This window comes from Jaminaea rosea (assembly GCF_003144245.1).
Source record: "Jaminaea rosea strain MCA 5214 unplaced genomic scaffold BDZ90scaffold_7, whole genome shotgun sequence".
Classification (NCBI taxonomy): Eukaryota; Fungi; Basidiomycota; class Exobasidiomycetes; order Microstromatales; genus Jaminaea; species Jaminaea rosea.
The window spans coordinates 109057-134314 of NW_020289981.1; the positions used below are offsets into that span (position 1 = coordinate 109057).

General features: G+C 59.1%; 9 protein-coding genes across 9 annotated transcripts in view; 6 read left to right on the forward strand and 3 right to left on the reverse strand.

The window, feature by feature from the left end:
- BDZ90DRAFT_252488 (AhpC-TSA-domain-containing protein) overlaps positions 1-608 on the reverse strand; it is a gene marked incomplete at both ends in the record, with an annotated part of 939 nt that extends 331 nt beyond the window's left edge. Inside the window, 2 exons of the mRNA XM_025507763.1 lie at positions 21-126; positions 217-608. Coding sequence (XP_025361930.1) covers positions 21-126; positions 217-608 — 498 coding nt within the window. The remainder of the gene's footprint in view (positions 1-20; positions 127-216) is intronic.
- Positions 609-851: 243 nt separating this feature from the next.
- BDZ90DRAFT_279680 (hypothetical protein) lies at positions 852-5989 on the forward strand. The gene is made up of 10 exons (XM_025509199.1): positions 852-1118; positions 1201-1434; positions 1512-1681; positions 1751-2120; positions 2188-2251; positions 2321-2795; positions 2862-4956; positions 5020-5047; positions 5120-5316; positions 5389-5989. The coding sequence occupies exons 1-10, from the start codon at positions 1033-1035 to the stop codon at positions 5903-5905; spliced, it is 4236 nt and encodes a 1411-aa protein (XP_025361931.1). The 5' UTR covers positions 852-1032; the 3' UTR covers positions 5906-5989.
- A 348-nt stretch (positions 5990-6337) lies between these two features.
- On the forward strand, positions 6338-8845 carry BDZ90DRAFT_279681 (hypothetical protein; the record flags this gene model as incomplete). The annotated part of the gene is made up of 6 exons (XM_025509200.1): positions 6338-6477; positions 6552-7609; positions 7687-7908; positions 7974-8237; positions 8308-8496; positions 8572-8845. The coding sequence occupies 6 exons, from the start codon at positions 6338-6340 to the stop codon at positions 8745-8747; spliced, it is 2049 nt and encodes a 682-aa protein (XP_025361932.1). The 3' UTR covers positions 8748-8845.
- A 306-nt stretch (positions 8846-9151) lies between these two features.
- BDZ90DRAFT_220279 (PRK-domain-containing protein) lies at positions 9152-11124 on the forward strand (the record flags this gene model as incomplete). The annotated part of the gene is made up of 3 exons (XM_025504426.1): positions 9152-9436; positions 9512-9865; positions 9952-11124. The coding sequence occupies 3 exons, from the start codon at positions 9152-9154 to the stop codon at positions 11122-11124; spliced, it is 1812 nt and encodes a 603-aa protein (XP_025361933.1).
- Positions 11125-11423: 299 nt separating this feature from the next.
- BDZ90DRAFT_279683 (hypothetical protein) lies at positions 11424-14422 on the forward strand. Its single transcript, XM_025509201.1, has 2 exons — positions 11424-12710; positions 12795-14422. The coding sequence occupies exons 1-2, from the start codon at positions 11480-11482 to the stop codon at positions 14165-14167; spliced, it is 2604 nt and encodes an 867-aa protein (XP_025361934.1). The 5' UTR covers positions 11424-11479; the 3' UTR covers positions 14168-14422.
- A 47-nt stretch (positions 14423-14469) lies between these two features.
- Positions 14470-16200, forward strand: BDZ90DRAFT_279684 (hypothetical protein; the record flags this gene model as incomplete). Its single annotated transcript, XM_025509202.1, has 1 exon — positions 14470-16200. One exon carries the CDS (start codon positions 14470-14472, stop codon positions 16198-16200), a length of 1731 nt encoding a protein of 576 aa, XP_025361935.1.
- Positions 16088-19450, reverse strand: BDZ90DRAFT_232305 (hypothetical protein). Its single transcript, XM_025506201.1, has 4 exons — positions 17831-19450; positions 16647-17738; positions 16464-16560; positions 16088-16378 (listed from the first exon to the last, which is right to left on the reverse strand). The coding sequence occupies exons 1-4, from the start codon at positions 19388-19390 to the stop codon at positions 16353-16355; spliced, it is 2775 nt and encodes a 924-aa protein (XP_025361936.1). The 5' UTR covers positions 19391-19450; the 3' UTR covers positions 16088-16352.
- A 249-nt stretch (positions 19451-19699) lies between these two features.
- Positions 19700-21112, forward strand: BDZ90DRAFT_252495 (tryptophan synthase beta subunit-like PLP-dependent enzyme; the record flags this gene model as incomplete). The annotated part of the gene is made up of 3 exons (XM_025507764.1): positions 19700-19884; positions 19966-20150; positions 20219-21112. 3 exons carry the CDS (start codon positions 19700-19702, stop codon positions 21031-21033), a joined length of 1185 nt encoding a protein of 394 aa, XP_025361937.1. The 3' UTR covers positions 21034-21112.
- A 2091-nt stretch (positions 21113-23203) lies between these two features.
- On the reverse strand, positions 23204-25229 carry BDZ90DRAFT_175707 (hypothetical protein). The gene is made up of 3 exons (XM_025503726.1): positions 24536-25229; positions 24389-24455; positions 23204-24295 (listed from the first exon to the last, which is right to left on the reverse strand). Exons 1-3 carry the CDS (start codon positions 24844-24846, stop codon positions 23414-23416), a joined length of 1260 nt encoding a protein of 419 aa, XP_025361938.1. The 5' UTR covers positions 24847-25229; the 3' UTR covers positions 23204-23413.
- Positions 25230-25258: the final 29 nt, after the last annotated feature.

A 25258-nucleotide genomic window follows, 5' to 3' on the forward strand; every position in this document is an offset into this window, starting at 1 on the left:
GGGGGGGGCGTCACGCTTACCTCCTTCCAGTTCTTGAGAGAAGTCAATCCGTCGTTGGAGAGACCGTAGACTTCGAAGCCGAGCTCGTCCCATTGGCCATGGTCGTCGCGGTACTTCTTGGCTTGGCTACGACCGCGTGCGTGGGTTCAAGGGGAAGAGAGAGGCGGTGCTCAGTCAGGTTGTGATTCAAGGTGATTCGGGCTCGAGCGCACTCACGTGGTGCATCCACCTGTGTTGGCCTTGGGGTACATGAAGATGACAGCCTTGCGCAGCGAGCTGATGTCGACATCGTTGCCTGCTTGGTCCTTGAGGGTGAGCCCGGTGGGGAGGGCGTCGCCCACCTTGAGCTGGCCGTTCGACTTCGACGAGGCAGAGGAAGAGCCCTGCCCGTTGACGTCAGCATTGGAAGCATCGTCCTTGCCGTTGCTCTTCTTCGCAGTCGTCGTCGTCGTCTTGCCCTTCTTGGCAGTAGCTGCCGTCTTCTTCGTCTTGGCCTTGGCTGCCTGCTTGACGTCGTCCTCGCGCTTCGAGGCCTTGTCGGCGATGCGGCCCGAGGCTCGTCGCTCAGCTGGTTCAGTGGCGTTGTCTTGCTTCTTTGCGCGAGCCATGGTGGTGTGCAGACGCGTGTGATCGTACTGGTGGGTCGAATTAGTGATGGCAAGAAAGGAGGGATGCTTGCTGGCTGTTGGAGTGATTATCGTTGCTCACTCGAACGCGGCCTCGTCGATGTGCGAGCTGCTTCCGCACGCGCGTCGTGGCTGGGGCCGCTGCTTGGCTTGCTCGACTCGACTCGACTCGACTGCAGGGACGCAGCACGTCGACTCGACAATCGAATTAGAGAGCGACGATGATCAATGTCGAGCCGAGCGACAGATCGCACCGAGCGAGGAGGCTGCGTGCGTGCTTTGTCGACGAAAAGGCCGCCGCACGGGCCTTGGTTTTGCGCCTCATCACTTTCGTTGGTGATCAAGAGCCGGTGATGCCCAGCTCACTCTTCGACCATCAATCTGACCTCCCTTTCCCCGGCTCACCATGGAGAGTGAGAATGAAAGACCACAGGAGCGTCGAGCTCTCGTAGCTCGTCTCTATCAAGAGGAGCTCTTCAAGAGAGGCAAAGAGTGAGCACCGCAGGTGTGCTCCATCAACAGAGCCATCTCCTGCTCACCGTACCACACCACGTCGCTCTTTGCCGCCGCACAGAGGCAATACGATCGCATGCATTGAGACTGGCACCGGCAAGACGATGATCGCCGCCATGCTCATCGAGCACATGATGGCCGCCGAGCAGATCAAGCCACTGGCTCAACGCCGCCTAGCCATCTTCGCTGTGCCCCTCGTACCCCTCGTTCATCAGCAGGCTACCTTCATTGACGCTAATACCGAGGCCAACGTCGAGATTCTCTGCGGAGAGATTGAAACCGAATGTAGCACCAGGTGCGGTCGGAGGCGGGGGCTTGCCTGCCTTGATCGAGATTGGCTGATACCGTGTCATCCTGCGCTCGCTCGCTCAGAAAGTGGTGGGATGATAACATCGACCGCGGCGTCGATGTCGTCGTCTGCACCGCACAAGTCTTTCTAAATGCCCTCTCACACGCCTACCTCAGCCTCTCCTCCGTCAACCTGATCGTATTTGACGAAGCTCACCACGTCGTGGGCGACGACGTCTACAGGCGTATCATGGGTGCGTCAACGCCGCCTTACTGCTGCTCTGCGTCTGCTGATGGTACGCCCGCTGTCATCGCCATCGCAGACCACTATCGCCTTCTACTACCCCGTGTCCGACCCAAAATCTTTGGCATGACAGCCAGCCCACTCCTCACATCCACCAAGTCGCTCGAAGTTGCCTCTTCTCGACTCGAATCCATCCTCGACTCCAAGATCTTTGCACTCTCACCCGAAGCTCGCGAAGAGCTGTCAATTGTGTCCAATCACCCCACTGAGCTCGTCATCGAGTACGACCGGGCCCCCAATTGGGCCGACATCAGTTCGCGCGTCGCACCTGCCGTTCGCACTCGATTGGTGGCCGAGTTCCAAGGCAAGCACAAGGACTTTGAAAAGTTGCTCGGCGGGATGGACTGGCATTGGGAGGAGCTGGGGCCGGCTTTCAGTGACCTCGCCTGGTACGTTGCGTGTGGCGAGCATCACGCCCGCCGACAGCTGACGACTTGCCTCTCCCCGCTGCTCCAGGCTGAGCTCTAAGCAAGACATCCTGGGCAAAGCCGCAATCAAGGAGCACTACGCACGCGTGATGGTGAGATCGAGGCATCCACTACAGAGCTGACATGTGTCCGAACCTGACGCCAATCTTTCTCCGCCGCAGGAAACGACAGACCTCGTGAATCCCCAATTCGATGACACCTCACGAGCAGCCCAGCTCCGTGACTCAGCATACTTTCGCCGCCAGGTCGTCAACTTCCTCGATGACATTCCAGTCCCCGACATCATCGAGCTTCACGAGGGCAATGCTTCGCCAAAGCTGCTCAGGTTCATCCAAGCGCTCGAGTGCTTCAAGCCACACGCCAAGGAGTTCTGCGGTATGATCTTCACAGGGCGTCGAGTCACTGCCATTGCTCTGCAGATGCTTATTGAGAGATCACCCAGCCTCTCATCTTGGATCCACAGTGAGGCATTGGTAGGTCATTCCGGCGGAGGGATGGCAGCTTCATTTGGCGTAGCGGGTCAGGGAATGACGTGGGAGCAGCAAAATGACGTCTTGATGCGCTTCAGGCGTCGAGATCCTACAAACCTCGTCATTGCAACGAGCGTCCTCGAAGAAGGCCTTGACATCACGCCAGGTGAGCCTGCGCGATCAGTGCGGTACGATCAACCGTATCTCACCCGCCACTCCCTCCTGTGCCCAGTCAATTGCGTCATCCGCTTCGACCTACCCAATCACCACGTCGGCTACGTTCAAAGTCGAGGCCGAGCACGAGCCCAAGACTCGACCTACTTGCTCTTTGCAGAGAAGCACAACAAGGCACATCTCTCTGTCATCAAGGGAGTCATTAAAGCCGAGTCAGATCTGCAACAATGGCTGCGAGCACAGCCAGACGACCGCAAAATGCCTTGGGGAGAACGCCAAGATGAAGCTAGGCTCGAGCGTGAGGCGTTTCTACACGATGAGCGCTCCGGCCTTCTCCAACAGCGCCTCGTCATTGAGTCAACCGGCGCTTGCGTCTTTCCAATCGACACGGTTGCCATCCTAGCTCACTACGTCGCACTGCTCCGCACCGACGAGTTCTGCGCAACTCGCCCACACTACGAGATGCAAGACAATGGCTGCCAGCACGGCCTACGCTTCAAGGCTAAGCTACATCTGCCTGCCAACTCTCCCCTGACTCTCATCGAGGGACCGCTCACTCGATCCAAAAAGGCAGCCAGGCGCCTCGCAGCGTTTGAGGCAGTACACCAGCTCCACCAACTGAGCGAGCTGGATGACCATCTTGCACCCAAGCAGAGACCCAAGACGTTCCCGGAGGTTACGGCCGCGCTACACTACAATCTCAAGGGGATCGGCGAGATAGTTGACGGAGTAACGCCCAAGAATACCCTCTCCTTTGCCCCGAAGCTGCCGCCCGTCTTTGATACACCTGGCATCAAGGTCGAGGCATCGGTCGATGTCTATCGCAGCGAGCTGGATTTCCCCGGCGTCGACGATGCAGGCGAAGCCTTCCACCCTCTCGCACTCATCACAAAGAGCGCCCTGCCTTGTAGCGAGATGGCGCCCATCACCTTTGCCAGCTACCAAGGTCAACCATCTTGCGAGCTGCCTATCCTGGGTCAAGCTCAGAGTATGCGCCTGGGCGAGCAGCAGCTACTTCATGCTCGCATTTACACCCTCCGTCTCCTCGCTCTCATTTCCTCGCGACTCTTAGAGGGCAAAGAGATGCCATATCTGATCCTGCCACTCGACAAGGAGACGCGCGAGATTGACTGGCAAGCCATCGATGCTGCGAGTGAGGGCTCGGCGATCTCCAAAGTCCCACGCCACCCAGAAGAGCATTGGGTGCTAGACAAACTCGTCCTGGACTCGCCGCGCGTGGGCAGCGGTGCTCGAGCTTTCCGAGCTCTCAAGGTTGATCACGACAAGACACCGCTCAGCAAGATTCCAGGACGCGAAGGAGAGGAAGGCGCAGCGACGACGTACTGGGACGACGCTGTTGCCCGCAAGATGCGGCAAGAGAATGTAGACGCCGACAATATGAGCCCCTCTGACGATCAGCCCCTCATCGAAGCAGTGCGATTGGCTCAACGCCTTGACAACTACCTTGTCCCCATGCAGCGCCGGGCCAAGTCGACCACAGCCAGTCCGGACTACCTCATCCCACAGCTGACCTGGCAGCACAGCATTACCGCCTCCGTTTTCGAGTCGGCACGCATGGTCCCTTCCTACCTCGCTGGTCTCGAGCACGCCCTCAACGCCCGCGAGCTCAACGAGCATCTCTTCTCGCTTCGCCTCGATCCTACGCAGACCAGTACAGCCCTAACAGCCCCCTCGGCCGGCCTCCCTTACAACAACCAGCGCCTCGAGTTCCTAGGCGACGTCTTCCTCAAAGCGATCTCTTGCGCGTACGTCTTTGCCCGCTCTGACAAGCGACTCGAAGGGCATCTCCACCTCGATGCAAGGGAGGTACTTTCCAATTCGAGCCTGGTAGAGAAGACCAAGGACTTCCAGCTTGGCACGGTTCTCTGCACCCGCAGCTTCACGAGACGCAACTGGTGCCCACCCCTGCTTGAGGCTACCAATCGCGAACCAATTGATCCGACGGAGAGGCTGAATCATGTGTCGCCAAAGATGCTTGCAGACATCGTCGAGAGTCTCATCGGAGCCGCAGTGAGCACGACCTCCGGGACCAGCGAGGACGGACTCTGGCTCAATGTCGACCTGGGGCTATTTGCGTGCGTCCGATTGGGCATCTTGCCTTCCGAGATTAAAAGCATCGACGACATCGCCAAGTAAGAGACGCAGACGTGGTGTTGATGAAGCATCACGGCACTGACCACGACTCCTCTTCGCAGGAGATGGCGGGAACAAGTAGAGCCCAAGGTGAAAATGAGGGGAAGTCTTAAACAGCGCTGCCGAGTCTGATATCCTCTCCCATGTTCTTGGCGCCGCCAGGCCATCGCCGAGAGGTGGAATCAGCGTCCCCACCGTGAGCGGCTGAAGCGACTGGAGGAGATTTGGGGCCACCATTTCAACATGCCCCACCTAGCTCTCGAAGCATTGACTCATCCAGGCCACCTCAATTCTGCCTTGCCCTCGTACCAGCGCCTTGAGTTCTTGGGTGACGGCTTGCTTGACCTCTTCATCGATGCGTGAGCCGACAAATAGAGGCTACGTGAAGCTTTCTCGCTGACTCACACTACTGTACTTCTCGCCCCGCACAGTTGGCTCTTCAAACGCTTCACTCACTTCGACGAGGGCGAACTCACGGCCTTCAAGGGCATGCTGGTCTCGAACAAAGCCCTCAGCGCGCTCTGTGAGGCCACAAAGCTTTACAAGTACCTGCAGACGGACTTTCAGCCTTCCCTCATGAGTGCGATTCAAGCTACGACGGCTGAACTCAAGTACGCGAGGGAAAGAGTCGACCGCTACGTCGAACAGAGGGGGCACACGGGTGACGACGAGGCAAAGAAGCAGCCGAAGCCTGCGCTGCACTACTGGATCGGTCGCCCTGCTCTGAAGGCCCTCGCGGACATAGTTGAGGCTTCTCTGGGCGCCGTCTTCGTCGACTCTGGCTTCTGCTTCCAGACGGCTTGGCGCATGTTTTCGCGCGTCTACATGCCGTGGTATGAGCGATACGCTACGGTTGAGGCGTATGAGCAGAGGCTGCTGATTGAGGAGCAGAAAAGGCAGGAGGGGTTGGCGAGGAGGGCTGAGAAGACGAGTAGGATGGAGGAGTAGGTGTGTGGGGCAGTAAAGTGGCAACAAATTCTCGAATCTTCATATATCCGAACTTCATCATATCCTCGAATTCATCATCTCGACATCAAATTGCTCATTTCCTGCCCCTGCTACGCAGGCCCGTCAAAGCCGTCTTCGCGAGAGCAATCGGATGCGCGTCGCGGCCCCTCGTTACACACACGTAGCGAAGAGTGGATCCTTTCCTCACATCTCTCCCTTCCCTACATCACTGCATTATCCGAGCTCCCTGGCCTGTGCTGATCATCTCTGCTGCACCCTAAAGCCACGTCGAGGCGATCCTCACCGGAGACACGAGAGACTCTGGATCGCCTCTGTGCCACCTCGTCTCGGCCTCGCCTCTTCTAAGGCTGCGCAGTACACGCGACGAGGCAAAGTCACATCCTGAACCACGCTCTCTGAACCTCGCCCATCATGTTCTACTCTCAGCAAATGCTGGCCAAGAGGACTGGCCTCGGCATCGTCTGGCTAGCAGCTACTTTGGGTAACCGATCTACCGCCCTCAAGAAGATTACGCGTCGCGAGCTCGATGGCATCAATATCAGCAAAGCTTGGTGAGTTGCTGCGCTACCACGATATCTGAACTTCAGTGCTCACACCATGCTACTTCTGTCGCGGGCGTGCGCAGCGATTCGGTCGCCTCCCCTTCGGAGCCTATGGCTCTACGCCTCAGCAGCCAGCTCATGTACGGTGTCGTCCGCCTGTACAGCCAGAAATCAGAGCAATTCGTCCTCGATGTCAGCCAAGTCCACGCTACGATGCGCAAGAACTTATCCGAGATCACTGCCCCTTCTGCTATGTTCATCGCCGGAGATCAGATCGACATGGTGGCTAGCAAGAAGGGCGCGTCACACGGGGCTGGGTCTGACGGCCAGGTAACCCTCAAGCCCAATCAAGCCTTTTACGTGGGCGACTTTGATTCTACCTTTGACTTGTCATGGGAGAACTTCCTCGACCAACGCCTCGCACGCTCAGCCTCCGCAGCACCAGGCGATGATACAGCCTCTGGAATCAGCAGTGGGCGCTTTGTATCACGCTCCCCTGGCGCTTCACTCGGTCGCCCGCCCCCACATACCGCTACACGCGACGCTATCCTCCTTCCTTCTCATCGTGGGGGCGACTACTCGAGCGACACGGGGGATGCAGGAGCCGGGAGAGGTGGAGCTGACTTTGGAGGCGCCAATGACTTGGATTTTGGATTGGATGATCTGCTTGGCCAGGGTGACGACCTCCCCCTCAATCTAGGACTCCCTGGCTTCGACCCTCCTGCTGCTCCTCCTGATGGCGCTCGTCCCCCCGGCGCAGCAAGACTCTCTGCCGATGGTGGCCCTCCCCCGCTTGATGATGGTGCAGCAGACCATCCGATGGACGGCTTTGATCCCCTCGACATGGGCCTCGAAGACGCCGGAGCTCTTCAAGGTATCCTGCATCGCAGTCATTCCCCAAGTCTCGCCGATGACGGCGATGCTCCTTCTCCTTCCAAGCGCCAAAAGATCACCAAGAAGAAAAAGGTCTCCTTCAGCGTCGAGGACCCTCGCATTAGTCTGAGCGAGGAGGCTGTCAGGGACCAGGAGGGCGACTACGCGCGTATCATGGCTGAGCAGTACGCCGAGAAAGAGGAGCGCGATGCTGTCAAGAGGGCTGAAGGGTGGGTCCACAACTTGCTGCACAATGCACCGGCTGATCGTGAGTGCGGATGGCACGAGATGTTATGTGTCGGCAGAGGCCTTGACCTGCTCACCGCTTCGGCTTCTTGCTCACAGTCGCGAATGGCCCTCTCCTGGTCGACTTTTGGCAAGTCACTGTAGGTGCCGAGAACGAACGAGTCGACGTGATGATGAGGGAGCACCGAGGTAGGGGCCTCGTTGGAGTGGGAGATCAAGGCGAGCAGGCAGAGGGAGTGGGTGCTGCGGCTGGAGGTGTGCTTGCAGGCTTCGGAGACGATGGCTGGCAGCTTGATCTTGGAGGAGGAGACTATCCAATTGGTGAGCATGAGCGTCCTTGTGTGTGAGCATTCTTGATCTGACACCGCCATCACGACGCCGCTCAGATGAAATCGCTCGTGACGGCAGCGCTGAGGTTGGACGAGGCCAAGGCACTCCAAGCATGTCGGGCCGAGCAGTACTTCCCTGGATGGCTCAAGACACTACGGCTGCAGGTGCCGGTGACACTACGGATCTCCTTCGTGCTGGCCAAGGTACTCCTGGCGGCGGACATCGATCCATGTCCACCAGTAGCGCGGGAGGGAGGGAGGCTTTGGGCTTGCTGGGACTGGCGGGCGGATCGCCTCATGATTTTCTTGATATGGGGGGCGGTGAGTACGCGTACGAGACGGTTGGGACAACAGCCAGCTCTGATATCTTGCCTCCCCTCTCTGCCTGCAGGCGGCGATCAATCCTCCTCTGCACATGTGTCCGTGGTAGAGAGTGTCCCTCAGGCTCAGCGCGACTTGGAGACGACCAACTTCTTCGGCTGGGCTCAAAGGCGCGCCTTGGAGGTAGCACCTAATGCTCTGACCTTTGCCGACATTGCATCCACTGCAGACTCGACGAGGCAGGTTGCGGCTGCTGCTTGTGAGTGGGCGGGCGAGCGCATCTGGGTGGTACGCAGCACGATCTGATTGCTTTTGTCCGTTGCGCTTCGGCCAGTCGCTCACGTCCTTCAGCTGACCACGAATGGCAACATGGCCGTCAAGCAGGTTGAGGGATACGGCGAGATCATCATTGAGATTCTCGTCCAAGCGCAGGAGGGTGATCTTGAGGGCGAGGGCGAGGACGAGGGCGAAGGAGAGGAAGTGCAGCCCGAAGAGATGGGTGCAGAATAGCTTCTCACCATGACGTGTCTGAGAGCTGCAACTCCCTAGTCCACCATCTTGAGCGATACTCTGTCAGAAATCATCATCTAATCGAGAGAAGTAAAAAGTAGAATGCGACGCATCTCGACTTGCATTCTGGTGTCGCGAATCGCCATGGCCCGTGCCGCGGCGGACGACACTCGAGAGCGAGAGGGAGGGATTCCAAAAAGAGAAAAAGCACGACTGGCGCCATTTTGTCTTTCCGACCAACACTTGTTCCTCCGTCGTCGCTTCGTCATCTGTGCCGGCACAGCGAGCTTATAATGGCGGCGTCTCGCTCCTCGTCTGCTACTCGAGGTGACGAGTCTTCAGACTACCACGAGACGCCCGTCTTTCGAGCCTTTGAGCAGGCCAGTCTGGGTATGCCGTCGAATATGGCCCTTTCCCCTTCCTCACTCGAGGCTTCCACTTCACGGCAGCAGCCACCGCGACAGGCTGGCCTCACTACATCGAGCAAGACGCTTGTGGAGACTCGCTCGGGGAGGTCACCCTGGTATGGCCTTGATGGCTTGCCCTCGGAAGCCTACGTCATTGGTGTGGCAGGAGGCAGCGCGAGCGGTAAGACGAGTGTTGCCAATCGCGTCCTGGCAAAACTCAATGTGCCTACTGTGGCTGTTGTAAGCCAGGACAGCTTCTACAAGCCCTTGAATCCAGAGCAGGTGGGCATCAAAAAGGACTGTTCAGCCGGCGCAGCATCCACTAATCCTTGTCCTGCTCCCCCACCCCTCGCGCAGAGCAAAATGGCCTTCAGTAACAACTGGAACTTCGACTGCGAAGCCGCATTCGACCAAGACCTCCTCAAGCAATGCATCATCGACCTCAAGAACTGCAAGGCAGTCGAAGTACCCGTCTATTCTTTCGCGCAGCATCAGCGAGTAGACGAGACAAAATACCTCTACGGGGCGTCGGTCGTAATCATCGAAGGCTTGTTTGTGCTTAGCGACCCGGAGCTGCGCAAGTTGCTCGATCTCAAGATCTATGTTCAGGCGGATAGCGATTTGATGTTGGCGAGAAGGATCACCAGAGATACAAAGGAGAGAGGCAGAGATGTGCATGGCATTATCGAGCATTACTTGCGATGGGTCAAGGTGAGTGGGCGTGCGAGGAGTTTCCACCCAAATGGAGCATCATCATCTGATTTTAAATCCCCGTCCACAATTTCACACGCCTGTAGCCGGCCATGGACAATAGCATACAGCCTACCGCCAAGTGGGCCGACCTCATCGTTCCAGGTCAGAGCAACGACGTGGCCGTCGATGTCGTCGCCCAGCACGTGAAGCGCCAACTTGACGCAAGAGCGAATCGACTACGCTCCGAGCTGAGCAAGACGCCTATGACGCCCGCAGCAAGGGGCGCTGCCTCTACCTCGGCTTCGTACGAGACGCTCCAATCTGCCCTCATTTCACGTCACTTTACGGGCCTTTCGCGAACCCCTTCAACGTCTTCCCTCTCAGACAGCTCAGCCGACATATCCAACAATCTCACCCAAGCAATCCTCCCAGCATCCGTCCATCTCCTCCCACCAACTCCACAACTGCTGGGCTTGCTCACTATCATGCACGACGCCACGACGTCGGCCGCCGACTTTGTCTTCTACACCGACCGCGTCTGCCAAATCCTCATGGAGGCCGCTTCGAGTCACTTGCCCTATCGTGAGAAGAGTGTCGTCTGCGGAGGTACGGGGAGGACATGGAAGGGCAAGGTGCTGGATACGGACAATGTTTGCACCATTACCATTCAAAGGTCAGGTTCCGTGCTGGAGAATGCAGCAAGACGATCCATCCCAGCTCTTGTCCAGGGGTCTTTGCTCATCCAATCGACGCAAGAGGACGGCGAGCCTCAACTGTACGATGTTCGCTTGCCGGACTCACTACGCCGTCGCTCGTCGGCTACATCTTCTCATGTCCTTCTCTTGGACGCCCAGATCGGTACAGGCGCGGCGGCCTTCATGGCCATCAGAGTCATGCTGGACCACTGCGTGCCGCAGGAGAATATTGTCTTCGTCAGCATATTGGCAAGCGCAAAGGGAGGGATCTGGGCCCTTGCGAGGGCATTCCCACGCGTCAAGATTGTCCTGGCGGGGGTGGATGGTGGGTTGAGGAAGTGTAGGATCGAGTACCCACGGCGTGGTCATGAGCTTGAGGATGCCACGAGGCGATTGCAAGGTCGAGCTGGGACTGGCCCGAGGCGTCTACTCAGTGATGACGAGGACGACGACGACGACGACGAGGACGAGGACCAGGAGTATGACGAGCGGGAACAAGAAGTGTCTCGCAGCAGGACAAAGACGATCTGGGCCATCACGCCAGGGATGGGTTCGATTGGCGATCGATACTATAGAACATGAGAGGGTGGTATATCAATGGAATCGTTGGCGCTTGTCGTCCTTGCACGCCGGCCGGTATGGTGATTGAGCTCGTGTTGGTTGGTGGCCGGCAGCAGCGGAGGCGGCGCTGGCGGCGTGGTGTGACGTTCTAAGATTGGATTGGCGCCTGCGTGCGTGCTTGCCGGCGGTCGAACCAACGTTGTTTTGTGCAACGTTGTTTTGTGCTGCAGTGTGTGCAGGCGGGAGCCAAGTGCCGCGAATCTGTGGCGCAGCCAGATCCCGGCATCAAGAGATGGAGCGCCCAATCCAAGGCTTGAACCGTTTCAATTGTTACCATCCATCGCCTGCGGCCCTTGAGTGGCCATCGAGTGGCACGATGGCGCCACCACACCCTTCATCATCATCACCATCGCCATCGCAGCAGCAGCAGCAGCAGCAGTCTGCCTTTTCGAGCGGCGTCCGTCTCAAGAAGAGGGATGCACCGTCCACTCCACGACGAGAGATCGACGCCCTCGAGTTGCAGGCAGTGCAGAGCACAGCGTCCCACGATGAGGCAGACGACAATCAACGTCGCCCACCTTCGCCACCTCCGCGCGGGTCCAGTCTGTTGGAGCGACTAGTAAAGGAGGATAGGGGGGCGAGAGCCACCAATGCACCACAATCACAGCCTCCCATGCCGAGTGCTGCGAGGACACGAACTCGCGAGCTAGACGTCCTTCCAGAAGCAGACACGCCGCCAACGTCGCCACCCAATGAGCAACAGAGGCATGGCTCCGCCTTGGGGACAAGCCAGCGCCCTGCTTATAGGAAGCAGCCATCAGTCAAGGGTCCAGGTGACGAGACAGTGGTACGCGCAGCAACCAGCAAACCACCTTCACCCACGCGGCAACGCTCTCACCAGCAGTCAAGGGACGACGAAAGCTTCTTGGGCTCCATGATGAGACGAGCACGATCCAACACCGCATCCAGTCTGCGGCCAGCATCCCGCACCCAGGATCACTACGACGAGGATGAAGCAGGCAGGCTCGCTCTGGAAGAGCAACACCACGATGAAGAAAGTGATCACCACGACGACGGCGTCGTAGACTATCTCGACGTCGTAGATCCGGAAGTTGGTGTCATCAATCACATGTCCAACATCCAATCTTCCATCTTCCTACCCAGCCTGTCCAGTCTCTACGATAAACGCATCACCCATCAGCTTCCTCAACTCGGTCGACGTACCAGCCGCGCCAGTGCAGCGGGCACCAGTGGTGCTACGGCAATGGAGGAAGGCAGAGCGGTGAGCCCGACAGCGGGCAGAAGAGGATCTGTGCCAGGAGGAACTGCAGCAGTTGAGGCTGCTCCTACGCTCACAAAGCCACCGTCGATGATGAGGCGGGCGTCAGATGCTGCCATGAGCATCTACAAGCGCAAGCCAGCACAAGCTCCTCAGCACATTGAGCCGTGGGAGGACATGGACGAGTACCAGAGGCACGAGCTGGATCGGCATGTTGAGCATCTCCTCAGTCGACCGCAGAAGTTCCGTCGAGGTTGGAGGGGTTTCTTGATATGGGCCAGGACGCCCATTGGCTTCATCATGCTCTGCTACGGCTTAGCCATTACGGGTGAGTAGGCGGGCGAGTTGCGGAGTCGACTTTGCTGCAACATGCTAATCTCTCTCCTTGCCCTTGCTTTCCTCCCCGTGCTAGGATGGGGCATTGCCATCTGTCTATTCATCTTCCACTGGTCTACCGTAACAGACCCTCATGAGCGCCGCCTCTGGATTGAGTACTGCGATCAGGTATTATGCGCCCTCTTTGCCGCAGTCGGTCTTGGCTTTGCTCCCTTCAGAGCCGTCGACACATATCGTATGATCCACATCGCACACTATCACCACCTCAGCTGGAGACGACGGCGCCAATTCAATCTGCCAGAGCTCAACGACCCCAATGACTTGCCTCGACCAAAGGGCTATAACGAGGCTTTCCCCAAGCCAGAGGAGAGAGTGATGCACCTCATCGCCGAGGAGGATGATCATCATCACGAGCACAATGCGGGGCGAGACCGTGGTGGAAGCTCGTCATCCTCGACGAATACGACGGACAGCTCCTGTGTCCCACCTCCTCGACCTGCATCTGCCTCACCAACGAAGCGCTTTGCGCCGCCCGCCGCCAATCTTCCACAAGCCATCAGCAACGCCAAAGCCGTCGACTCGCAGACAAAGAGGCGGTGGTGGCGTCCCTGGACGACTCAGAGGGAGAAAGAGGAGCGACAACACGCAATTGAGGCTGCAGCCAAGGCCGTAGAGGAGGCGCCGCCTGTTAGCGATGCCTTGCGACGCCTGCACAGCAAGAACCAAGGCCAAAACGGCGGCGCTGCCGCCGCTACTACGCGACCTGGCACGTTGGAGCGCAACGCCTCGATCATGTCTGAGATCGTCAAGGAGAAGGAAGAAGTCGTCGTCCTTACTCCCGAGGAGCAAGCCAAGCTGTCCCATCATCAGCGCAAATTCCACAAGTCACACGGCTACTACCGCTTCCACCAGACGGCGACGCATCGCGCCTTTCCCCTCAACTTGATGATTGTCATCGTCTGTCTGCTGGACTGCCACTCCCTCCTCCAAGGGTTTCTAGGTGGGGTGACGTGGGGAATCAGGTACGAGCATCGCCCGACTGCTCTGACGGCCAGCTTGATCTCGTGCTCGCTCAGTTGCAATGCCGTTGCGGGATTGATCATCTACCTCGGTGGGAGGAGGACCAAGAAGCGCGAAGAGGTCGAGAGGAGGCTCAGGATTGCAATGGAGGAGGAGGCGTACAAGCGGATACAGGATGGAGTGCCATTGCCTCACGATCACAGCAGGAATCAAGGTGGCCCGCACGTCAACCCCTTGTACAAGTCAGCGGCGCCGGCGCCGACAGCGCTACAGCAGGATCGATCACGTCCTAGCCCCATCATGGAAGAAGCGACTCCCTCGGTGACGGACAATTCCTCCTTCTCGAGACCAGGGTCGTCGAGATTTCAGACGACGCCAGCTACGACGCCTGCCATGGGGTCAGATACCAAGTTGCGTGCCTTTACGTAGTAAGGTAGGAGGCGCGCGCGCATGTACACTGTGTACTATATGGACTGTCAGGAACTGCTGCACGATGATGACATGACTATTGCGAGCGACTAGCCGTAGCGCGACGTGGGAGTGAGCGGAAGTAGAGGTTGAGCGAGCAGGCGGTCAAGGCGGCGCGAAAGTGGTGCCCGTGTGTTGACCCACGCTTCGCATTCTCCTTCACAAACAACAAGACTCAACAACATCTTGGCACACGCCTTTCCGATTGTCCTTCCTTCCCTGCCTCCCCGTAGTCCATCCATCTCTTTGACCCAGCGTGTACGATGCATTCTGTGGGGCGTCCTCATCTGGCTAATCGACCTCCTCCGAGTCAACAGCGTCTACGTACGCCAGCAAGGGCGGAGGCGGCCTCAGCGATTTCTTTGGGCAAGCGACGACCTGCTCCTCTCTTGGCCGGCGTCCCAGCCACTCCGAGCCTTGCTAGCCAGCCAGCCACTTCCATCGATGAGTTTGGTCGACCAATCGAGGAGAGCGAGAACCGAACCCCTCAGATAGATGCAGTCAAGCGCAGTCGCCACACGCTCAGCCCTGCCAAGCATTCGTCGCCAGAGACGAAAGCAAAGCACCAGATGCTAGGTCCTCAGGCAAAGCATCCATCTTCGACACTCCCCAACAGACGTGAGACGACTACAGCATCCATCTCGGCAGGACAGAGTCGTATCCCGCGACATCGCGCCTCGATGGATAGCTTGGCAAAGAGGGCAACGACGACTGCACCCACGCAGGCCGCTCCTTCAATCGCTACCTCTGCAGGTGGCGATGACGAGGGCCAAGTCTTTGGCCTGCCCGCAGCACGCTCGAGGACCTTCTCCTTCACTCAGCCCTTACCGGCTCAACAGCAGCCCAAGCCAACTACGTCTTCACCACCAACCAGCAAGACACCATTTGTCCCAAGTGCACGACCTCGAGCACCTCCCGATAGCTTGAGGAGCAGGCAGTCCGTCGTACGAGGCAGGTCCTCGGCTGGCAGCGCCATCAGCGGCGTCCCGTCTACACCCTCCGCAGTCAAGCTCAAGGCGGCCGCCTGGGAGCAGCACGTCGCCACGCCATCGATGAAGCCCTCTCCCGCCTCGCAGAACCTGCCTCCCAAATCCAGCATCATCCGCTCGACACCCTCCAACGGCCAAGCTACCGCCCGCTATCCTCGTCCCTCCTCGAGTCTCGCGCAACGCCTCGCGAGCGAGTCCAACGCCCTCGCGTCACGCCCTCTTCCACAGGGCCTCGAGACGCCAATTGCAAAGGAGCGCGGCATGCGTAGGCTCAGTGGCCAGATGGCATTCCCGGGCACGGGTAGGTGGATGAATGGTGGAAGCCGGGGGTTTCTTGGTAGGATGTCGTCGGGGACTAGCTTGAGCAGCTTGATGGGGTGGGATGCGGAGGAGCAAGAGCGCAAGCAGGAGCAGGAGCGCAAGCAGGAGCACAAAGAGGAGCAGCAGGTCAGTGAGGCACAGGGGCCCAGCACCCCCCTCTCTCCAGTTAAGCATGTCGTCGAAGAGGCCTTCATGACCCCGCAAGCAGGGCCCATCTCGCCGGCACCAGTCGCGGCTCGCTCAGACGAGGCACAGGGTGCGGCAAGCCCCCTCCTCGCCCCCAACGACAGTGTCGCCGTTCGCAAAAAAGAGGAGGAACGACATCGCTTGGAAGAGGAGCTTCACGAGGCACATCAGGCCAACAAGAAGCTCACTTTCGCTCACGACGAGGTATCAAGCAAGCTTCAAGGCGCACTCGAGGCTCAAAGACGCTCCTCGGCTGAACATCGATGCCACGTCGAAGAGGCAGGGCGCGAGGCTGCTCGCTCCCGTGCCGAGGTAGCCAGGATGAAAAGCATTATCAGCCAGACCTTTATCAGCGAGGTCGTGGCCAATCACTCGCACCTTGCTACGTCCGTCAAGAAAGAGGTCATCACCATCGGGCAGCAGGATGAGCTCTGTCGTCTCCTCCTCTCCCAGCTCGACATGTACGAGGCGGCGCTGACGACGCGCGGCCAAGACTAGCTAGCACTTCGTCACTCCACCCTTTCTCCAAGCCGCATTAATTCTTCTTCTAGTCAATCTATTATCGATCTGCTGTCCATTTGCTAATGAAGTGTGGTGAGAGCGTGAGGGGGCGGCGTGACAACGAGGTAGGAATAGATGATCATCGCTGGCTAGGCGACTCCGAATAAGCCGAGACCTAGCGTAAGGCGATGAGGAAGTGGGTCAGCTCTACGACGTACGCCTCCTCGAGCGTCTGCTTGCCTGCCTCGCATCGCACTCACAAATGAAGGCATAGATGGGCAGGATGAGGTTGTCGTTCTGTTCGCTCACTCCTTCCATGAAGCAGAGGGCACAGACTACGCCAGAGTAGCGCCAGAGCTGCGAGCGGGGAGGGTGGTCGCAAAAGGAAGGTCAGTTACTGCCAGTTTCATAGCCAGCCTGCCGCACGACGATTCCCCACTCACATTGAAATCCTCGCACCAGCCTGCCAGACGTAGCAGCCACGCCGCAAAGATGACGCTACTCATAAAGGCCGCCGAGCCTTCGATCGTCTTTGAACTCCGGGGCCAGTGCAGCCTGCCGTACCTGCGCCCAATGACGGATGCCAGCGCGTCACCAATGCCCAAGATGAGCACGCCAGTGTGATGACTGATCTGCTTGTTCCCTTCAAGCCACAAACCTCCGCCGCATCCCGACAAGAGGTAGAAGTGGCTTAGGATCACCGGACCAGAGTCCTTGTGATCGGTGAATTCCGACATAAAGACGTGGAGGGGTGCTCCAAACGGGTAGAGCGCATAGTAGCGGACGTACTCTGCAAATGTGAAGACGGAGAATGCCAGGGAGAAGGAGAGGTGCGTGAATGCTGGGTCAAAGGCAATCGCGGGGGTGTAGAGAACCACGGCGAGGGCATGGAAAAACTTGCGGCGGGCGTTGAGACTGAGGTGGTGGTGGGCTGGACGGCGTAGCTTTGCAGAGAAGTTTGTCTCTGTGGCAAGGGGAGATGTGGCGTAGCTCCACGACTTGATGGCTTTAGCGCCGCTCGGAGCGGAATTCGTCGATACTGTAGCGGCATGGGGAGCAGAGTTAGGTGTGGGCGGCTGCTGGTTTGTCGGGGCATTTGGTGGCCTCGATCGAAATCTCTTGGCCCTCGAGACGACTGTCTGCCAGCCAGTGATGCTGGCCGAGATCCACACGAGCCAGTAGATGACGAGAGCCGGCCTCGTCCACCACCTCTGGCCTTGGACGACGAAGTGTGCGGTCCAGAACCAAGGGTCACGACCACCGAGGAGCCAGCGTACCCAGAGGCCGAGGGCGCCCACCACGTATGCCATTGCAAAGATGTAGAAGGAAGCGGCGAGGAGGCGACGATGCAAGTCCCTCTTGTGAGGCCATCTGAGACGGTGTACCGGCTTTTGAGCGAGGTGTCGTGAGAGGTAGAGGAGTGGAGAGAGTAGGAATCCGATGAAGAAGGTTCCGACGATAAGGGCGAGTTGGAAGATGAGGAGCGGTGTCGCACGGCGAAACGTCTTGAGGAAGAGGGTCGAATTGGGAAAGAGCTGCGCGTGTGCGGGGAGAGCGGGAGCAAGTGAGAAGAGGAAAACGAGGAGTCAGCGTGCGCTGAGATGACGTGGAGGCTGCTTCGGCTCACTCTAGCTAGCGTCAAGTTGATCGTCTCTATCATCAGCGTGACGCCCAACGCTGCCACGATGCCCAATTCTCCCAGTGTAAAGCTGCCGCGACCGAGACGTGAGATTGTGTACATGTTCGTTTGAAAGCTGATGCTAGCCGTGATGACTTCCCATCGAGCGAGCCCCGTCCACACCGGTAGGCCGAAGAAGTCCATGACCTCGCGTATGGTGAACAAGCCCACCGTGACCGCAGAGGAAAAGGCGATGTAGCTTCCCAGTCGGCCCCAATTGCTCTTTGCTGCCCTCGTCTGAAGGCTGCTGAACCATCGCGTGACGACCAAATGAATGAGGAGGATGAGGCTGATGAGCGTTTGTAGGCTGACGAGAGTGCAGCGGGATAGGGCTAGCGCTGTGAGAGGTGTGGCTTTGATAAAGGCTTGACGATTGCGGATGCCGAGCACTTCGATGGGCTCCTCGATGTACCAGGGTGGACTAGCTAGGCCTTCTTGATTGGGCGAACGTTGTCGCCAAGGGGTGAGGATCGACTCGTCCAGCGAGGCAAAGAGCATCGTGGTGGCCAAGAGGGGACCGAGGAGCAGGCCACTCATCGAGCCGTCGTCTGGGCAGGGTCGATAGCTGCGTGCGTCCGTCGACCATATCATACCATGTCTCCCTGCGAGGATGAAGTAGATTAAGCTGCCGACGATGATGACACCCACCTCGCTGGCCTTTGCTCTAGCTTCTGGCTCTGGGCGTGAGGCGAGCTGCCAGCAGGCCCATAGAGCTGTGCCAGTGAGGAGGACTGTCTCTGCCACAGTATTGAAACCGCGAGTCTTGCGCATCGGCGGTGCAGCTCGCGAGGAGCGAGTGGCGGGTGGGACCGTCAAGGAGGGGCTGGGCGAGGTGCGTGCAGCAGCAGCGTCGACATGGCTGCGAGGGATGCGTTGTCCAGTCGGCGTCAAGCTGCGCTTTGATGGACCAGAGATGCTCGGCGATGGCTCTCTTGTATGGTTGCTCGTCGATGGTTGCGAGTCTGGGGCGAGGTAGGCCAGCAGGCCTTGGGATACTGCGATGCTGCTGCGCTTTGCCTTTTTGTCCCACCGAAATGGCTCCGTCGCAGACGAAGACTCCTCGCCTCCGCTGCTGGAGGATGAGCTGTCATCGTTGGCATCGTCGCTAGCAGATGGCCCAGCGGCATATATTGAGTCGTTGGATGAATGTAGCGATGGTCTGCTCGGTCGGCGGGGCTGAGGAGTGGACGTGATGACAGAGGCCGAAGAGTCTGCGTGCGTCGTCGTCGTCGTCGTGCTGAGCGGGCGGGGTTTGCGCTTGCGCTTGATGTGGGAGCCGCCATTTGATGGTAGGTTGGAAGAGGAAGAGAGCTTGTTGTTCTCTCTAAACTTGCGTCGTTCCTTGATGGCTGCGAGGCTTTGATTATGCTGGGAAGGCGGCAAGGTTTCGGCTGGCATCGATGATCGCCTCCGATGTGGGCGCGGGCGATTAGCATCGAAGGTAGCCATGTAGCTTGGCTTTTCGAGGAGAGGCGAGGCGGCCGAGTCGCCGGACCATGTCCTCTCCATGCCGGGCAGGGTTGGTGTCTAGATGAAGTGATGTGATGTGAAGGAGGAAGCGGACCAAGAAAGAGGCGGGGCGTAGCGTGCGGGCGTGCGTCTTGAGAGAGCGTGGAGGCAGGCAGGCGGCTGCCGGGCGGAGTCAAATCAATCAAGGCACGCACGGGTCCAAGTCAGACTAGCCGGCGGGCGGGCCAAGGTTGCAGAAGGCAGCTTGCGCAGCGCTCCATGCTTCTTGACGACCAATCAATGATACCCGGCAACTCGGCCACCATGACGAATACGAATGGACGGGATGAAAGAGCTCAGAGGCAGGCCATGGATCTCGTCTCCATCGCAGACATCCAGGCTGCCGCCCAACGCATCGGCCCGCACGTCGTCCGCACGCCCCTCTTGACAAATGGGGCCATCGACGACATCGTGTCGCAAGCCTTGTCACCACCCGATGCGCCGCGGCTCAAGATCAGAATGGCTTTCAAAGCGGAGCATCTTCAGGTCGTGGGGTGAGCATCGTGTGCGGGAGGTCAGCCACCGTCAGCTCGGCGAGCCGCTCACTGCCTCCCCTTCACCCTCTGCGCATGCAGAGCCTTCAAGTCGAGAGGAGCTGCCAATGCCATACAGTTGAAGCTCAAGGAATCGAAGGAGAGCAATTCGCGCTTCGAACCAAAACGACTCTGCGTCTTGACGCATTCGAGTGGCAACCATGGAGCTGCCCTGGCCTGTCAGGCAAAAAACGCCGGAGTGCAGGCACTCGTCGTCATGCCAGAGGGTGAGGTAGGCGCGAGAGCGAGAGTCGCGACTCCTACTCACTGCCCGCACACGCACACGCACGCGCAGACGCACCCAAGGTGAAGAAGCAAAACGTCGCATCGTACGGCGCTCGCATCATGTACTGCAAGCCGACGCAGGACGCTCGAGAGGCAATGGCAGCGGAGGCTCGCGCGCAGTTGGAGAAGGAGGGCCTGGTCGTCGAGTTCATTCCTCCTTATGATGATCCGGCCATCATTGCGGGGCAGGGCACGATGGGCAAGGAGATGATGGAGCAAGCAGCGGGTCTGGAGACGAGGGCAGGCTGCTCACACGCAGCGCAAGCAGGGCAATCATCGTCTGGAGTCAACACAGCTTGGCCCCCGCGACCGCCACACGACGCTCCACCATTCGACATCATCATCGCACCCGTAGGCGGAGGTGGCATGCTCAGCGGCGTCGCAACAGCCGTCAAGTCGATGGATCCGCGCGTCCTAGTCGTAGGCGCAGAGCCGGCGGGGGCAGACGATGCTCAGCGATCCTTTACGACGGGGATCTTGCAGCCTAGTGTCACTCCGACTCGTACCATCTGCGATGGGCTCCTCACCTCGCTGTCACAACGGACGCTCGCCCACATTGAGGAGCACGTCGACCTCATTGCGACGGCGCCCGACTCAGCAGTCGTCTGGGCACTCAATGTCATCACGGACAAGACTAAGCAGCTCGTCGAGCCCAACGCAGCGATAGGCCTAGCGACGTTGCTGGACAATGAGGAATTGCAGGCCTTGGTCAGGCGGGTGGCAGTGCTTCGCGCAAACGAGGACGACCGCAGCGTGCGGATAGGAGTTGTCTGGTCGGGTGGGAATACAACGATACAGACGCTGGCGAGATATCTGTCGCAGTGAGGAGGCGCGCGAGTGGCAGAGCAAAGAGGAGGCTCGCCGTACTGTAGTCAATACCAATACCATTCCTCGCGATTGAGCTTTTCGCAGAATGACGGAGGCGATGTCGAGCAGACCAGGGGCAGAAGCTATCGTTCACACCGACAGATTGCCTGAAGGCATGGCGTAGCAGTCAGGTTGAGGGATAGAAGGAGTACGATTCCGGCCTCAGCAGCGACGTGGTGGAGTAGGCATCCTTACCTTGCCCGGCACGGCGTGGTAGCACGTCAACCTGGGCACCGGCACAGACCTCGTCGACCCGTCGATGACCTTTAAGACCGGCGACGGCGAGTGGGACGTCATACTGCGGACGACGGAGTCGAGCGTGCGGGTCTTCGAGCGCCTGTACTTTGCTCTGAGGCCGAGCTGGGGAGCGGGGCGGGAGGTGCCCATCGGGCACGGGGAGTGGATCGCTTTGGATCCGGCGAATGGTACCTGGCAGCGCCGCTTCTTCATCAATCTGGTCCGCAACTCGTTCGGGATGAAAGGGCCGCAGCTGATGAGGAAGGGACGACGGAGAAGGAGCAAGTAGAGACGGCGCGCAGAGCATCGCAACGGCTCGCGCCGCGCCCAGGCGCGTCAGCCGGCACGTGCCCGCATGAGCCGTCAAAACATCAAAACACCCCAGCAACGCTCACTTAAATCGCCGACGCATCCTCAAATTTCGTTCTTTTTCGGCATAGGTCCAGCAGAAACAGTGAGCACTTCATTCTCGCATCAGTTCGACCTCTTTTTGCGCACCTTTTCGAGCCATGATCAAATACGATGTCGAGCACACCTTTTTGAGCCTTTGCTAGTCTGCGAATCCACCTCGTTCGCGCTGGTCCAGTAGGCGCGCCCCGCCGGCGTCTCAGGGAGTTTGACCAGGCTCTACAGGCCCACAGGGCCGATGGGCCTAGAAGTGCTCCGATCGGGCTGGTACTCGTTCTGCAGAATGCTCTCATCACGAGGTGTGATGAACTCTCCTGATGCGATCGACGATCAAGCATGAAAGGGATAGCGAGCAAGGTGTGTCATTACGTATGGCTATATGCGGTTGAGCAGTCGGGCCGAGGAAGTATACAGCGTAGAGAATGCTATGCAGAGAATGGTAGTGCAGCGAAGCATTGATGTGATTAGCTTGATGCTCACCTCGATCCGCCGGAGGAGAGTTGTAGAGAGGTTGAGCTTTGATGTCGCACGACTACGCTGCGATGGTTACGAGGGTATGCTGCGACTTCAGTGGTCCGCTCTTTCGGGGAAGGTGTGCTGCGAGGGAAGGGGTTCAGAGAAGTGTAGCAAGGAGGCCGTGCTTGCCTTCTGCTCGAGGCATCGTGCAAATCAACTCACTTCTCTTACGCGGCGTTCTGATGAAGAGCTCGTGATCTGTTGCTGTCGCACTGCTTTCGAGCGCCACGCCTCGGCTTGCGCGATGTAGTGTGCCGGTGCTCAGCCTAGACGTCTCGATGACCTGCGGCAAGCCCCACCTCGAGTGCTCGCCTCAGCGAATTAGCGATATGGGCCGACACTTTGACTTTGATGGGCTGACCGCGGCGCGGGGGTACGCGGTGTTGCTGGCAGTGACGAAGGGCGAAGAATTCGCAGCCTGAGGGGTTCCCAGGACCATGTCCGAGTAGCGCTGGCAGAATCCTGTGCTAGGCTGAGTGAATGCGCTCGAGAAGCGGCACGAGACGAACGACAATATGCCGTGACAGCGGCGAGAGCCAGCTTGCGCAGAGAGAGGGGAGCGCAGGGCGAGCTTGACTGATGCTAAGCCGTTGCTGGGCTGTTGCTGGCAAATGGACGAGGAAGCATGGATGCATAGGTAGGGAGAGAAGGTAGCTTTGGTAGATAGAGAAGAAGAGAAGCAAGCCAGCTCAAGACAGGCGATGTGAGCGAAGAAGTGGGACAAAGGCGCAGCGTCATGATGTGATCAGCCATTCGTGGCAGCAATCGCGACGCCGGCGAAGAGCGGCGAAAGCGGACCAGGCACGGAGTCGTCGCCGACTGCCATCAGTCCCTGTCCTGCTGACGAATGCCCACGGTCAGCAATTTCGTCTTGCGAACGAGCTCACAGGGCAGACAAGTCTCGAGGCAGCCCTCGCGGTGATGAGAGGAGTCGAAGGCTTCGCCCCTCTTCCCAAACGCAACTGACTGATGGAAGAGTGATTGGATGATTGCAGAGGTAGCAAGCAAGTGAAAGGGTGCTCGGTAACGATGAGGACGAGATTATAGAGCTATCAACGATTAAAGGAATGAGCTGCGAAGTGTCGAGCAATCTGTTGCGTTTGCGCTGCCCGTGTCGCGCTGCGGCTGCGACTACGGCGCCGTGGTAGCGAGCAGTTTGTGCCTGCACCCGCTGCGCTCAGTCCGACGCGGGCGGCGTGGGCGGGCGAAAGCCAAGTGCGGTGGAAGCGACGGGCAGGTCTTGGTACGACGCGCTGCGTGCGCCATTGGGCGTGAAGAGGTGGTGAGGACGGCTTGCCCCAGTGATGGAGGGGGGAGGCGAAGAAGTCGTCGTGGTGATGGCGGGTGCAGAGGACGACAGTTGAGCGGAAGGAGGAGCTGCAGCCGCGGCGCCGGCGCTCCACGCAGCTGGCATGGCGTACTGGTTCATGGCGGCGGCGGGGGCGGGAGCTGGGGGAGGCGGGGGAGGAGCAGGGACCTGCAGATGCTGATTGGCCTGGGCGAGGTCGTGTTGAGGGGTGCCGTCGAAGAAGAGGCCCAGACCGGCATGCTGAGGGTGCATAGGGTAGGTGCCATGAGGGATGGCATCGTCGTAGTAAGGGAAGAAGCGGCTGTTGGAGCCAATGGGCAGTCCCGGCGAGCCCTGGAGGCTGGGCGTGTATGGGTACATCGTCGATGAGTCGGGCGAGGACCACATTGCCGAAGACGACGAGGACGCCATCGTCATAGCGGGTGAGCCTCCGTACATCTGCGGCGAGTGAGCGTGGTAGTGAGGCGGGACTTGAGGATAAGGGCCAAAGCGAGGGGTGCCTCCTCCCTGACGGTGATAGCCAAAGTCGGAGGACGACGGGCTGCCCTGCGACATGAGTACGGTGCGGCCGACCCTGCTGCCATTGTTGGTGCTCTTGCTGCCACGTCCGCGACCCATTTGCGACTGCGATTGAGCCTCGCCGCGGATGTCACGCAGCGAGGTGGTGACCTTGCGCTGATTGCGGACGGTCGAGAAGACGCACTCCCTTCCCTTTGCCTGGCATCGAGTGCAGGGTTCCGTGCCAGAGCACTGGCAGGTGCGAGGCGCGAGGCGCGAGGCGTGAGCGAGAGGTGCGAGGGTCAGCGAGTCGTAGCGTTGATATGCCGTCGTCGCCGCGCTCACCTTGGCCTTGCGTCGACGACAGTAGTCGCATGCGAACTGAGCTCGGACTGGACGAGGGCCGTAGAGGCTGCGGCGTCGCGGGAGTGGGAGTGGATGGTAAGCAACACCCCCATCATGCCGCCGTACGCTCTCGCCCCGCCAACTCACCTAAGCAACTCGGCGCTGGTGGGCGGATTGCTCATTGCTACACCACCACCCGCGCCCGCACTCTGTGCAAGAGACGGCGACGCAACGAGGGCAGCCGTGTCAAGGGCGGATGCGGCGGCACCTACGGCTGGAGATGAGCGGGAAGGCGTCGTCGTCGAGTTGGAGTGACGCATCCCTTCGTTGGATTGTCGACTGGGAGGTGCACTAGGAGGTGCGCTCAATGGCGAGGATGCGCTCGGCGAAGGGGCCATCGTCTGGTAGCTACCATCGCCCATGATGTCGAACTGTGAGGATGGAGCGAGCCAGGACATGTGTCAAGAGGGGAAGGAGGCAAAAAGGGCAGGCGGGTGCGCTCTGTCGTTTCGAGGGGCCCTCACCGTCCGCCCTTTTATGAATGGTTGTGTTTGCGTCGTCGGCCCGCGATGGAGAGAGAGAGGAAGGCACGACGCGGTGTGTAAGGCCAGGGGTGTAATGAAGTGCCTGCCAGCCCACGACACACTGCCTGGCCCTCCTCGTGATCCAGGGAGCAATTGCCTCGTAGCGTCAGGAGGGCGCGCCGCTCGCTCGCTCGCTCGCCCTGGAGCCCTCTCGCCCGGATATCACCGTCGTCATAGCAGCGATGAAAAGCGCGCAAAGAGCTCCTAACAAAAGTGGCTGTGGGAGACACGCGCGCCTGAGCCCCTCTCTCGTCGTGGCTTGGTGTGTGTGTGGTCAGACCTCCTA